This window comes from Peromyscus eremicus, chromosome 20, assembly GCF_949786415.1.
Source record: "Peromyscus eremicus chromosome 20, PerEre_H2_v1, whole genome shotgun sequence".
NCBI lineage: Eukaryota > Metazoa > Chordata > Mammalia > Rodentia > Cricetidae > Peromyscus > Peromyscus eremicus.
Genome location: NC_081436.1, coordinates 25,410,470 through 25,423,836, shown reverse-complemented (window position 1 = coordinate 25,423,836; position 13,367 = coordinate 25,410,470). Strand labels below are relative to the sequence as shown.

Genomic DNA, 13,367 nt, shown 5'->3' with positions numbered 1-13,367 from the left:
CAGCTAATGATAATTGGGGTGCTTTGTTCTTGTTCCCTGACCTTAAGGAGTTCCTCACTCAACTATGTGCCTTTTAAAACTTCAGATGGTCTTCTTGGGTTTTTCACCTCAAAGCTACTTGACACACCCATTCACACCTTGCCAGATACCAGAGGAAGATGCCAGCAGCAAATGTGTGAAGACACAGGAGAAGCTAAAGACATTCTGGAGTCTGTGGTCGTGGGGCCTCGGCTAGCTGGGATTCACCCTGAGATTCACTCATCAGGGATTTTCCTTCTGGTGGTTTGACACCTCCATCTGCAAATGCCACCTGCTGCTCCTCTGACTTGGCCACTGGCATGTTCTCGTACAGCCCTCCCTGTTCACATCCACCAGGATTCAGTCCCATTCCCACTCTGGCCCTTCATTTTAGACTCCAGTTTCTGTCTTCTCCGTGAGTCACTGGCTGTCTGCATTGACCTTACTGTGCTTGGACACAGAAACACAAACTCCTCAACAGTCAGTTCCCTAGACACAGGCTATGTCGTATGCCTCCTTATCCCCACCCTGTACATGTCATCTCCCCTGGACTCTTAGTTCCTTGAAGGAGGGGGTCACTGAGGCAGGTCTGACTGTAGATCTTTGTGGATCTGCTCAAATTCCTGCAACTTCTCCTCCAGCTTGTGAGCCAGGTCCTGCAGCGCTCCCCCTGACTCTGTTGTTGCCCCACTGTGCAAATCCATTGAGTCAGTCACAAGGTGATACACATCGAATCCAAGTAAGATACCAGTAACGCTTGCTCCTCCGATCCTGGCTCCTCTGGTCATTGGGGTAGCAGAGCGAGATAAGGTATTCCCCACCTGCACAGAAACTTGGGCAAAGTTTCCAAGATTCCTGGCCTGTGTTCCCGAGCGAGAGCTGGCCCTGGTCACCCTGAAGGCACGGATCTGCTGCCCTATGGTTTTCCACGCACTGACTAATCCACACCTGTGTTAATTAATTTGAATGCGCACTTAGGGATGATCTTCCCAATCTCCTCAACTATCTTTGTGCTTGTCCCAACTAGGCGCCTGGCTTCAGCCTCATCTGACACTCTGATTGATTCTTCCACAACAGTGGTGGTGACACCTGTCACACCTGCTGTTGCTCTCAGCCCCGCCGCAGTTGCTGAGAGCAGCAGACTGGTCCCTCCTGTGAAGGGGGCCAGAGCTAATCCAAGTACAGAGGCAATGCTGACAGAGCCAGACACCACATTGGAGATGGTGCAGCCCCTGTGCACCTGGTCAAGATGGTCAGCCAGGTCTCGAAGCTTCCTGATGTGTTCTTCAAGCTTCCTTTTCAACTCAGGAAATTCTTCCAAAAACCTCCTTTTCTGCAGCCTGTCCTTTTCATCTGTGGGCTCCTGGGCTAAACGCTCCTCCAGTGCATCATGCAGTGCAGCTTCCTCCTCGCTGTGAAAGAAGAGGTCAAGTTCATGAAGGAAACAGTTATTTAAAGCTAAAACCTTGTTCAAACTTCATTTCCATACGACAAACCCAACAGAGAGCAATTTTGCAGAGATCCATAATTTTGCATTCTACCATGAGTTTTGGTACTTCATAGATGCCCAAGGTCCTTAATCCATAGGGGTCAGTGTGTAAAGTCAAGTCAAGACGCTTGATAAAATTAGAGGCACTTGATAACATGACTTCACTCAAGGTCAATGTCATCACTACCTCTGAGAGCCCTGCAGATGAACACGGGGACATGGACTTAGAGCAAATACTGTTTAACTCAGAGAACTGTGTGTGTTGTGAGGGATTCCCCTTTCCCAAGAGTCTCCTCTCTGCCCTCGGCTGCCAGAAAGTCATCTGCAGCCTGTGCAGTACCCATGCCTGTGCTTGCCAGGGGAGCTCTGCAATGCACCATACACAGTGCTCACCAAGAATGGATTCTTCAATCTGAAATGTTCCCAAACCCGAGCAACTGAAAGCTCCACATCTGTCCTCATGGGACAATACACAGCAACAGCACATTTGTTTTAAAAGCTTTGCACAAACCAGCTCCATCTACTGTACACAGTGTCCGCATTAGGGTAGACTTGGATCCCATGTGTAAGATACTCCACTAAATATCTGCAAATATTTCAAAGTGGGGAAATGCAGGATCTGAGATGCATCTGTTCCCAAGAATTTCCAATAAAATGCTCAACCTTAATGATGTGGGGTGTGGTGGGACTACGTTGCCATTTCTGACCTTCAGGGGACTAGAGGCCAAGCACGGACTTCAGGAAGATTCCCATGAGGATGGTGTCTCTGGAATCCATCTGTTGTTGGTGTTTCTGTAAGGGATGTGCTGTCTCTGCACTCCCTGACTGGTGCCTGTAAGTCACCAGGTCTCTGTGTGTACAGAATGGCTCCATCTCTGTCCCCTAAGGCAAGAGTCTTGAGCAATGTCTGCTTGACCCTGCTTCAGGATGAATATTCTTTCCTAGGGTGGGCTTCCTGGTGTGCAGCAGTCATGTGATTTCCTGGTGCGCAGTAGTCATGTGATTTGTGACACTGTCAATTCAGGACAACACTGTGTCCTGAGGACAAGAAACTTCAAGCTTGAAGCTCTCTAATTTCTACCTGGTGCATGTTTTCATTGGTTTATTTTAACTCTCTGTGCTCCATGGTCAACTGTAACTATCTTATATGTGAGTTTTATGGGTGATTCTTGAAAATTCACAATCCTGGTTGGTTTGGAGTAGTATTTTATTAACAGTTGGTGTTAAATATAAAAAGAAGGGCTCACTGCAACTCTTTTCTCAGTTTTTTCATTTAACTATCTCTGAGAATTAGTAATAAAACCCAAAAACAAACCCCTCAGAGCCACAAGTGACCTTCCAGATAATTTTGCCTGCTGTCTGCTCTCTGCAGATTCCCAAATTCCTTTCCCTCCCTGCCTGGAGCTCACAAGGTCAGTGCCTGCCTGAGGTGACTGAGCCAGGACAGCAGCCACTGACCCTGGCTGCATGCTGACCCCAACCGTCACTCACTCCTGACCCACCACCTGGCAGTTCTAGTTCAGGGTCCTGGAGACAGAGGACACCAGACTAACAGACCCCACAGCTGGTGACAGTGTCACATTTGAACACAACAAGGCCACGTGCAAAGATGCAAGGGGCCTGGAGGTCACTAATAGTGATAAGTAGCCTGGACATCCCCTGAAGTTGGACAAGACAATAAGGGTTGTATATTCCTCTGAGATGGTGACCTGGGACCCCCTCAGACTCTTGAGTTCTGCAAACCATCCTCCAATCACACTGACTTTGGGCTCTTGTCTCTAGCCACACATCCTTCCTAATATTCAGGGAGCTCTGTGTAGAACAGAAGAGGGCCCCAAATAACATCTGAGAACTCCTGAGCACACACAGCTGGTGGAGGGCACACCCTAGCACATCGCTGCACAACCATGATGCTTGATGTCAGAGCAGAGGAGATAAATGTCCCTTGTCCCTCTTGCATGTCCTCTGCTAGGCCTCTTCTCTGTGCCATCAATTCCTCCCTCTCCATCCAGCCCAGCTGTCCTCGCCCTCTACCTACACCTCTTCTCTAGGGTCACTCACAGTCCCTCCTGATCTCTGGCTGTACCCTGGCCCCGATCTCTGGGCTTTGGGAAGGGTGTTGGCACTTGGTTTTCCATCCATGACCTGTTATTCACCCCAGGCTGTCATCACCACGTCCTTTCAGACTGAATTCCTATTCCTACTGAACATACCGGGGCTCCAGATCTCAGTAAGGACAGTCAGGGTCAACCCAGCTCTGTGCAGCTGCACTGTGGGCCCTCTGCCTCCTCAGCCCACACAAGGACCCTGCTGTTGTTCCAGCTCCTCAGATGGGAGGAAAGTGACTGAGACAGAACCTGGGGACATGTTAATCATGTCTACACTTTTCTGACCTGTCTCAAAATAAATTCTTGATTCCTCAGTCATACAGGAGACTCTTGGCCTTGGTCTCTTCTCAATTCAAAAGTATGTGTCAGCGATACCTTTCAGCAGTACCCACTGTGTACTGGCCACATACCGAGAACTCCACACACATGATCTGATTTTCTCACGCTACATTTTCATGGGGGTGAAACTCAGAAAATGCTAAGAGGCCAAGGTCACATAACTAGCAGATGACAGAAATGGTCTTAGCATCTTGAACAACATCTTCAATCAACCTGAGGTGATTTCCACCAAGGAATAACATGGTGGAAACACTCCTCTTGGATGGTTGAGTAGGAATGTCCATAACTTCCTTACCCCCGCCTCTCCCAGAACTGCCTAGAGTGAGTATGCCTGCCCAAAAAAACCTTCATCCTCATGGTCTGGTGGTCAGTGCTGGGCACACCATGCAGGTAACCTTGACAACTCTGCTGCCTCTACAAATGCCTCCCAGGCTCTATCTTCAATTATCAGGCGCTTGAGATCATCTCCGTAGAGAGTATTCGTGAGAAAATCAGTGACTTCAACAATGCGTCCTGCTACTATTTACCAAGAGAGAGAATGAAGTTAGAAGACAGTATACATGAGATTAAATGGTAAGTACAAGGAGGTGACAAGATGCCATGTTCCTGAGCATTTGTCCATGGGTCCTAATGAAGTCACCCAGGTTGGACGGTCAATTATGTCCCCCAGATTCATATGTAAAATCACTTAGGTTCAGCAACTGTATTTGGAGACAGAACCTTTAAGGAAATACAGTAATGAAGACAAATGATTCCATAAGTATGGGATGCTACTCAATGGGACTGGGGCCCTTATGACAATGAATACCAGAGGTCCACTCTCTGTCATCCATCCATCATTTCATTAACTGTCATACATGTACACTTGTTTCTCTGTGTCCACTTTCCCCACCATTTATTTCTTGGTCTGATTGTTCTCCACATATACAGAGAAGATACCATGTGCTGATGTAGTGACCCTGTTCATCTGCACACCAGGAAGAGATGCTTATTGGGACCAAATTGCCATATGTTCATCATGGATGTGGGCTTCCATTACTGAGGGAAATCACAGGCCTTTTGCTGAAGTCCCTTGTTCCATCCACCATGAGCTTCTTACATGTCAAACACTGTGGTGACAGTGCCTTCAAATGTGACTTTCAGGCTACTAGTGGGTTCTCCATTAGCTCATTGTGTCAATAGTAGAGTTAGTTTGTTTTAAAAGACAGAATTCCAAACTGTATCTTGAACACGGGAAGGACTCAGGCTCTTGACACCATGGAGAGAGCATCTGTGACCACTTGACTCTTGCATATTTCATGACTCCACAGCCAGTGCCCACAGACAGGACTGCCAGGTTTGGCTACCAGCTTGGGATGGACCCTTGTCAATGTCAGCCACACCAACAGCAGCTTTGCACATAGAAGCGATAGCTCTCCAGGAGCAAGAAAGTTTTGGCTTTCTCTCTCCACAAGCTGGAGCTTAGCTGGTTGGGGTCCTGTCACCACTGCACCCTCCCCTGTTCCACTACAGCACAGGAGCCTCCCCTTCATGCCCCCACCCCCCCACAGTCATCCTGTGACACTGAGCTTCCTAGTGTCCTTTTCTCTCCAAATGCAAAATGTCAAACATTTGTCATTTCTTACTGTCCCACTTGCTCTTTTCATTGTAGACCTGCAGGAAGAGTCACCATTAATGACCATTCCACAGACTCAATATTATGTTGTATTGACCTTTCTTCCACAAAAGAAATGAGTCTATTGATTTTCAATTTAGCTTTATGTAAGTTCTCAGAATACGGACAGAAAACACCTAGGTTCTTCACCCAAATACCACAGGAATGAGCTCTAGCTCGGTTGCCAATAAAGTCCTTGCATCCTTCTGAAACCTCATGAGCCAGCCTCTCCCCTTCTGCATTGGTCTCAGAGGGATTGCCTTCCAGGATCCTGTGACACTGACCCATTGGGCTCTGCTTACAGTATTCAACTGCATGTCTAGTCCACAGTTACAAGTCTCCTTCCTTCCTTGCGTGTATGTATATTCCTATCTCTTTCTCTCCCCACTCTTTTTCTCTATATAAGCAGCAAATATTTTCTATATATATTCCACATACATATAGGTGTATGCATATATATATATATATATATATATATATGAATAGAGAGAAAAGTGAAAGAGAGACAGAGTCAGAGAGAGAGATGAGAGAGAGAGAGAGAGAGAGAGACAGAGACAGAGAGAGACAGAGAGAGACAGAGAGAGTCAATTTATTCACAGCAAGAGCTCACTCTATGGTGCCAACTTCTATATTAGTTACATTTAGGTTGCTAAGATAAAACACCATGACAGAAATACATCAAAGAAGATTCATTTTGGCTTCTAGCTCCACAGGATAGATGTCCACAGTGTTGGTTAAGGGCTAGAAGCAGGTGCTGGAAGTTGAGAGTTCACATCTCACCTGCACCTAAGAAGCATAGAATGTACTGGAAGAGGCAAGGCTATGAACTCTATGTTATTTAGGTTTATTTTGTTTTTGAGGCAGGATCTCACTGTGTTGCACTCACTGTGTAGAGCATTCTGGCCTCAAACTCACAAGGACCAGCATACCTCAGCCTCCCATGTGCTGGGATTAAAGCATGCATACTGCACTCAGCTGAACTATAAACTCTAAAAGCCCCCCCCCCCACAGAGATGGACCTTGTCTAGTAAGGCTTCATGTCCTGTGAGTTCCATAACCTCCCCAAACGGCAGCACCAACTGGAGACCAAGTATTCAATGCGTGAGCCTCCAGGGTATCGTTTAGTAAGAACAGCACACTTACACACACAATCACCACCCATAGGTGGACCAGTAAGACCAAAGGGGCCTGATTTGGACAAGTAAAGGTGCAGCATTTCCTCCTGTATCGGAACCTTTGTGATCCAGAGACTGTCAGAAAAGAGGAAATTAACTATCTGACAGAGGCATGCGGGTGAGTGTGTCCTTGGCACCAGCCACAGGATTTTGACAGGTTTTCCTCACAACTCTTCAGGTGGAGAGAGGAGAAAAACAACCACTGTAAGATCAATGGGAACATCTGCAGGGAAGACAGGTGGGAGGGGACAGAGGCCCAGGGTTCCACCAGAAGGGGAGTAAAGGACCAATGGACTGACAGCCAGAGTGCTTCTCCTCCAGCGGGCCCTGCACTCTTCTCAGAAGATTCTAGGTTGTGTTGAGTTGACAATTAAAACTAACTGTGGGTAGCACCTTTCCCTAACTATTGGGGACTAGGTCTCCCTATATTTACTTACTTATGACAATTCCTCCATACAAACATGTCCATGTCCAGATGTCAGTCACATGGGTCTACCCTCTCCCCTCATCCTGGGCAAGTCAGAGCTCTCATGCTCTGTTAGTGTCCACGGACAATGTCACGAGCTAGGGACATAGCCATGAAGGAAAGCAATATACAATCTACACAGAGGAGAAATGGGGTGAGACGTTCAAGCACTAGGTGGGAACACATGGGAACTGAGATAACAGCAAATACTTTCTGTATGCCTGTGACACACAGGGCTCCTAATACACACCTCATTGGGTAACCAACATCCCAATGAGACAAGGACTCCTGGGAGCCCCACTGTAATGCGGACTGAAGACCATAAAGGTTTGCTGACAAGAGCCCCCCAAAGTTCACAGTAATGCTAGACCAAGACTTAACCTGATTGCCATTCCACTTTCAGGGAAGACTCTCCACTCTCAGAAACACACAGCAGCATTTCCTCCCTGTCCCCTGTGACTGTGAGCAGCTTCTCACCCACATCAGGGTCTGTGACAGCTTGAATTCTTGGGTGCTGTAGTGATCTCCCAAAGTTCACACCCTCATTGTTCTGCAGGATCCTGCCTCCCACTAGGGCTGGAGTCCTGTCAGACTCTGACCCTTTCCCCCTGCTCTGGCCCATCCAGTTCTCTGCCCTCCTCCCTAAGTGTTCAACCTTAATTCTAATCTTCATGTGCACAGCAGCGACAGGATATTCTACTGCACCAAACTTCTGCACTGAGATTATTTGCTCTAAGATATTTCTAGAAGCAAAATAACTGGAACACAGAGGTTGATCTTTAACTTTTTCATAACCCGAGGCTCCTCACTGTTGTACAATGAAGTGTGAGAACCAACACTCACACGGGCAGTGCACGGGGTGGGCATTCTCCCTAGAGTTACCAATGCAGAGTAGCCTTAAATAAACAGTAGAATCAGAATCCACCCCTGGTGCATAAGGGGACTTTTTGGAACCCACTACCTATGATGGGAAACCTCGTGCAGCCTTGAAGCAGAGGGAAGGGCTTGGACTTGCCTCTACTGGATGTGCTTCCCAGTGTGAGGCCTTGCCTTTTGTGGGGTGAGTGCGGGAGGGTTGGGGGGAGGCTGGGGGAGTGGGAGGAGGGAAGAGGGGGATCTTTGATTGGTGTGTAAAATGAAGGAAAGTATTTTCTTAATAAAAAAAAAAGAAGAAAAAACCTGCCACTTCGGCTCCAGCACCTTTCAGAGATCACTCTCCACAGCTCCTGGACTCTGACCATCCTTGTCTCTCCCCAAGCACACCAGCCTCTCCTCACCCCTCATGCAGTCCCAGGCTCTGGAGAGGTTGATGCTGGCAGTGGTCTGCTGAAGTTGGTGAGCATGGCACTTGGCATCTGCCTTTACATAGGCCCATCCTGTACTGCTTTGTCCCAGGAGTTCCCAGCATCCTCTTGGCAGAGTCCAGTACCTCACATCATATTCTCATGGCACCTTTGGGGAGGGGCCACAGTCCTCTGCTCTACCAGAGACCTGAAGTTGGATGTCTGTGGGACATCTCTGCTTTGTCTCAGGAGAAGGGACTGAGAGGAGCTGAATACAGGAGACAGCATAACCCTTTCTTTTGGGGCCTATTTCATCCTAAACGAATATCACTGGGGTTGATGGCCATGTCCTCACAGCTTGAAGGAGGGAGAGCAGGTGACCCACACACTAGAGTTGGCAACTCATTTATTTCACCATTTGGAGTTTTACAGTCATTCCCTAAGATACAAATCTCATCCCATTTTTCAAATCCCCGGGTAACCAACACTTGTGCTATGGGGCCGTGCTGTGATTGTGCAGAGGGGAGCCTGGGGCTAGGAAGGAGACCTGGGTTTTTATTCCACAGCTCAGAGCCTGAGCCAAGAGGGAAGTCAGGATGCAGCCTTCAACAGGAGACGTGTGACCTGGAGGACACAAGGGTAAGTAGATACTGCTGATTCTGGAAAGAATAGCCCAGAGGTCACAGGGACACTTCCCTCAGGGGAGGGAATATTGGCCACTTGTTGTGGCTTCTTCAGTCCAGAACTCCCACTCTGGCTTTCTCCCATATCCAGCGCCCCAGGTTCCTGTCTTCCATTGCCTGCTCTTCTACCGTTCTGCTGTTCACATCCACGATGTTTCAATCCCACTCCCCACTCTTTAGGTGGTAAAGAGTGGGGCCCCTTGTTTGAGACTCCAGTTCCTTTCCTTTCCTTGAGTCACTGGCTATCTGCATTGATCTCGCTGTGCTCAGCCACAGAAATACAAACTCCTCAATGCTCAGTTCCACAGACTTTATTTCAAGCTCTTTCCCTTGTAAAAGTATGCCTCCATTGTTCCCATCACCCCCCCCCCCCCCCCCCGTCACCTCCCCTGAATTGTTAGCTGCTTGGGGGAGGGGTCACTGAGGCAGGTCTGACTGCAGAGCCTTGTGCATCTGCTCAAATCCCTGCAACTTTCTGTCCAGCATTTGAGCTAGTTTCCGCAGCGCTCCGGCCGACTCTGTCTTTGCCCCCTTGTATAATTCCATCGAGTCACTCACAAGGTGGTACACATCCAGTGCAAGGAAGATACTCGTAAAGCTTATTCCTCTAATCGTGCCCCCTAAGGATTTCCCCACCTTTTTGGAAGCTTCAGCAGAGATGCTCTCTGTGGCCTGTGCTCCTAAGCGAGAACCGGCTCTGGCCATCCTGATGGTACTGATCTGCTCCTTGAGGGTTTTACAGGCACTGATTAAATCCAAACCCGTATTAGCAAGTTTGACTCTAATCTTAGGCATGGTTTTCATAATCTCATGCAGTATGTCCATGCTGGCTCCAACCAGGCGACTGGCTTCGGCTTCATCTGATATTCTGTTGGACTCTTCCACAATGGTGGTGGTGACACTAGTCATACCTGCTACCAGCCCCAAAGCAGCTGCTGAGAGCATCAGGCTGGTCCCTCCTGTAATGGGTGTCAGAACTAGACCCAGGATGCCCAGAACTCCAGAGACGGTGCTGGTGGAGTCGGCCACCACACTGGAGACGGTGCAGTCACTGTGCACCTTGTCAAAATGGTCAGCCAGGGCATGAAGCTTCTTGATGTGTTCTTCAAGCTTGCTTTTCAACTGAGGAAATTCTTCCAAGAACCTCTTTTTCTTCAGCTCCCTTTGAGGCCCATCATCTTCATCTGTGGGCTCCCGTGCTAAATGCTCCTTCAGAGCATCACACAGTGCAGCTTCCTCCTCGCTGTGACAGAACAGGTCAAGTGCATGAGAAAAACAGGCTTTTAAAAAAATCCAAACTCTTGTTCAAAACGTACTTTCATACTACAAACCCAATAGAAAATGATTTTACAGAGTTCCATAATTTCACTCTCTACCATGAACATTTGGTACATCGTAGACACCCATGATCGTTAGTCTACACAGGTCAGTGTGTAAAGTTGAATCTTGACACTGTTGGGACAGACTCTTACTAAAATTCCTTCACTCAAGGTCAGTGTCATCACTACCTGTGGGAACCCTGTAGCTGAGCACAGGGAAGTGAGATTAGAGCCAATATTGTTTAAATGAGAGAACTGTGTGTGTTGTGAGGGATCCCCCTTTCCCAAGAGTCTCCTCTCTGTGCTCCGTTGCTGGGAAGTCATCTTCAGTCCATGCAGCATCACCCTGAAGGACTTGCCTGTGCTTGCCTGGGGGGCTCTGCAGTGGGACAGACAGACCGAACACAATCTGAAAGGCTCCCAGACCTAAGCTGTCGAAAGCTCCATATCTGGCTCCACGTGACAACACACAGTGACAACACATTACTTTAAAAGCATTGCATAAAACTCCTCCACCTACTGAACACAGGGTCCGTATTGGGTAGGATTGGGTCCCATATGTAAGATTCTTCATTTAATATCTGCAAAAATTTCAAAGTGAGGAATGCAGGATCTGAGAACATCTCTTCCCTAGAATTTCCTATGAAATGCTCAACCTAAAAGATGTGGGGTGTGCTGGGAACTTTGGAGCCATTTCTGACCTGCAGAGGAACTGGAGGCCAAAGGCATGGACCTTAGGAAGATTTCCGTGAGGCCTGTGTCCCTGGAATTGATCTGTATCTGTGTCCCTGTTAGGGATGTCCTGTCTCCTGCTCTCACTGCCAGACTGCTTTAAGTTCCTAGCTCTCTGTGTATACAGAGTGGCTCCATGTCTGTCGCCTAGGGCAACAGTCCTGAGCAGTGTCCTCCTGGAGGCTGGACCTGCTTCAGTCATGTGATTTCCTGGTGTGCAGTAGTCATGTGATTTCCTGGTGTGCAGTAGTCATGTGATTTCCTGGTGTACAGTAGCCATGTGATTTCCTGGTGTGCAGGAGTCATGTGATTTGTCACACACTTGATGCAGGACAACACTGTGTCCTGAGGACAAGAAGCTTGAGGCTTGAAGCTCTCCTTGATCTAGCTGCTGGGTGTGTTCATCAGCTCATTTAAACCCTCTGTGCTCCATGGCCAACTGTAACTATGTGATAAAAATCTTGGGCCGGGCGTTGGTGGCGCACGCCTTTAATCCCAGCACTCGGGAGACAGAGCCAGGCGGATCTCTGTGAGTTCGAGGCCAGCCTGGGCTACCAAGTGAGTTCCAGGAAAAGGCGCAAAGCTACACAGAGAAACCCTGTTTCGAAAAACCAAAAAAAAAAAAAAAAAAAAAAAAAAAAAATTTTATATGTGAGTTCCATGGGTCGTTCTAGAGGATTCCTAATCCTGTAGTTGATCTGGAGTAGTCCTTCATCAACAGCTGGTGTCAGAGAGAAAAAAAGGCTCACTGGGACCTTCTCCTCAGATTGGCCATTTAGTTATCCCTGAGAATTTAAAAGTAAAATGAAACAAAACAAACAAACAGATCCCACAAAGCCATAAGAGACTCCCCACCGCCCAGACCATATTGCCTGCTGTCTGCTCTGCAGATGCCCAAGGCCCTTTCCCTCCATGGCTGGGGCTCTCAAGGCAGTGGCTGAGAGCAGAAGCGTGCCACTAACACAGGCTCCATGCCGACTCCCACCTGTCACTCACTCCTGACTCACCACCTGACCTGTCTCACAATAAGTTCTTGAGTCCTCAGTCCTACACGAGACCCCTGGACTTGATCTCTCCCCACTTTCACATTGGTTTTCAAAGCTAACCCTTAAGGTCATCCACTGTGTACTGTCCACAGGCTGAGAACGCCACACACATATTCTTATTTTCTCATGCTACAGTTTCATGGTGGTGAATCTTGGGAAGTGGTAACTAATTTTCCAAGGTTACATCACTAGTAGATGACAGAAGTGGTAACTAGGCTGCCAAGGATGCATAACTAGTAGGTGGCAGAAATGGCCCTGACATTTTGGTCAACATCTTCAATCAACCTAAGGTTGGAATAATATGATAGAGACGCTCCTCTTGGATGGATGAGAAGGAGTCTCCATAACCCCACTCCCTGCAATTGCCTAGAGTGGGTATGCTCAAACAGGGAAACTGCCTAGAGTGGGTATGCTCAACCTCATCCTTATGATCTGGCGGGCTGTGCTGGCTGAACCATGCAGGTTACCTTGACAACTCTGCTGTCTCCACAAATGCCTTCCAGGCTCCCTCTTCAGTTATCAGGCTCTCCAGATCCACTCTGCAGAGTGTGTCTGTGAGATAATCAGTGAGTTCTTCAATGAAGCGTCTTGCCACTATTTGCCAAGAGAAAGAATGAGGTTAGAAGACAGTACGGAAGAGATCAAGTGGCAGCAGATGGAGAGATGCCATGTTCCCGAGGATTTGTCCACCGGTCCTAATGGGGTCTCCAGGGTGGAGGGTTTAATGTTGTCTCTCAAATCCCTATGTGAAAACTCTTAGGATCAGCAACTGTATTTGGACACAGGACCTTTAAGAAGTAAAGTAATGAAGTCCAAATGATGCCATGAATAGAGGCCACTACTCAGTGGGACTGGGGTCCTTATGACAATGAGTACCAGAGGTATTTTATTATCTTTCATATGTACACATGTGTCCACCTCCCCCTGCGTCTGTTTCTTACCCTGACCCTTCTCCGCACACACAGAGGAGACACCATGGGCAGTTGTAGTGACCCTGCTCCCTCTGCACACCAGGAAGAGGGTCCTTACTGCAGCCAACTGGACACATGTCCATC

The 13,367-nt window shown here is 48.0% G+C and overlaps 2 protein-coding genes across 2 annotated transcripts; both read right to left on the bottom strand.

The window, feature by feature from the left end:
- Positions 1–593: 593 nt before the first annotated feature.
- LOC131897145 (apolipoprotein L3-like) lies at positions 594–5,355 on the bottom strand. Its single transcript, XM_059248020.1, is given in 4 exon segments — positions 594–964; positions 967–1,430; positions 4,350–4,473; positions 5,301–5,355. Coding segments are annotated over 4 exon segments (1,014 nt in total).
- A 4,277-nt stretch (positions 5,356–9,632) lies between these two features.
- On the bottom strand, positions 9,633–13,366 carry LOC131897144 (apolipoprotein L3-like). Its single transcript, XM_059248019.1, has 3 exons — positions 13,342–13,366; positions 12,780–12,906; positions 9,633–10,458 (listed from the first exon to the last, which is right to left on the bottom strand). Exons 1-3 carry the CDS (start codon positions 13,364–13,366, stop codon positions 9,633–9,635), a joined length of 978 nt encoding a protein of 325 aa, XP_059104002.1.
- Position 13,367: the final 1 nt, after the last annotated feature.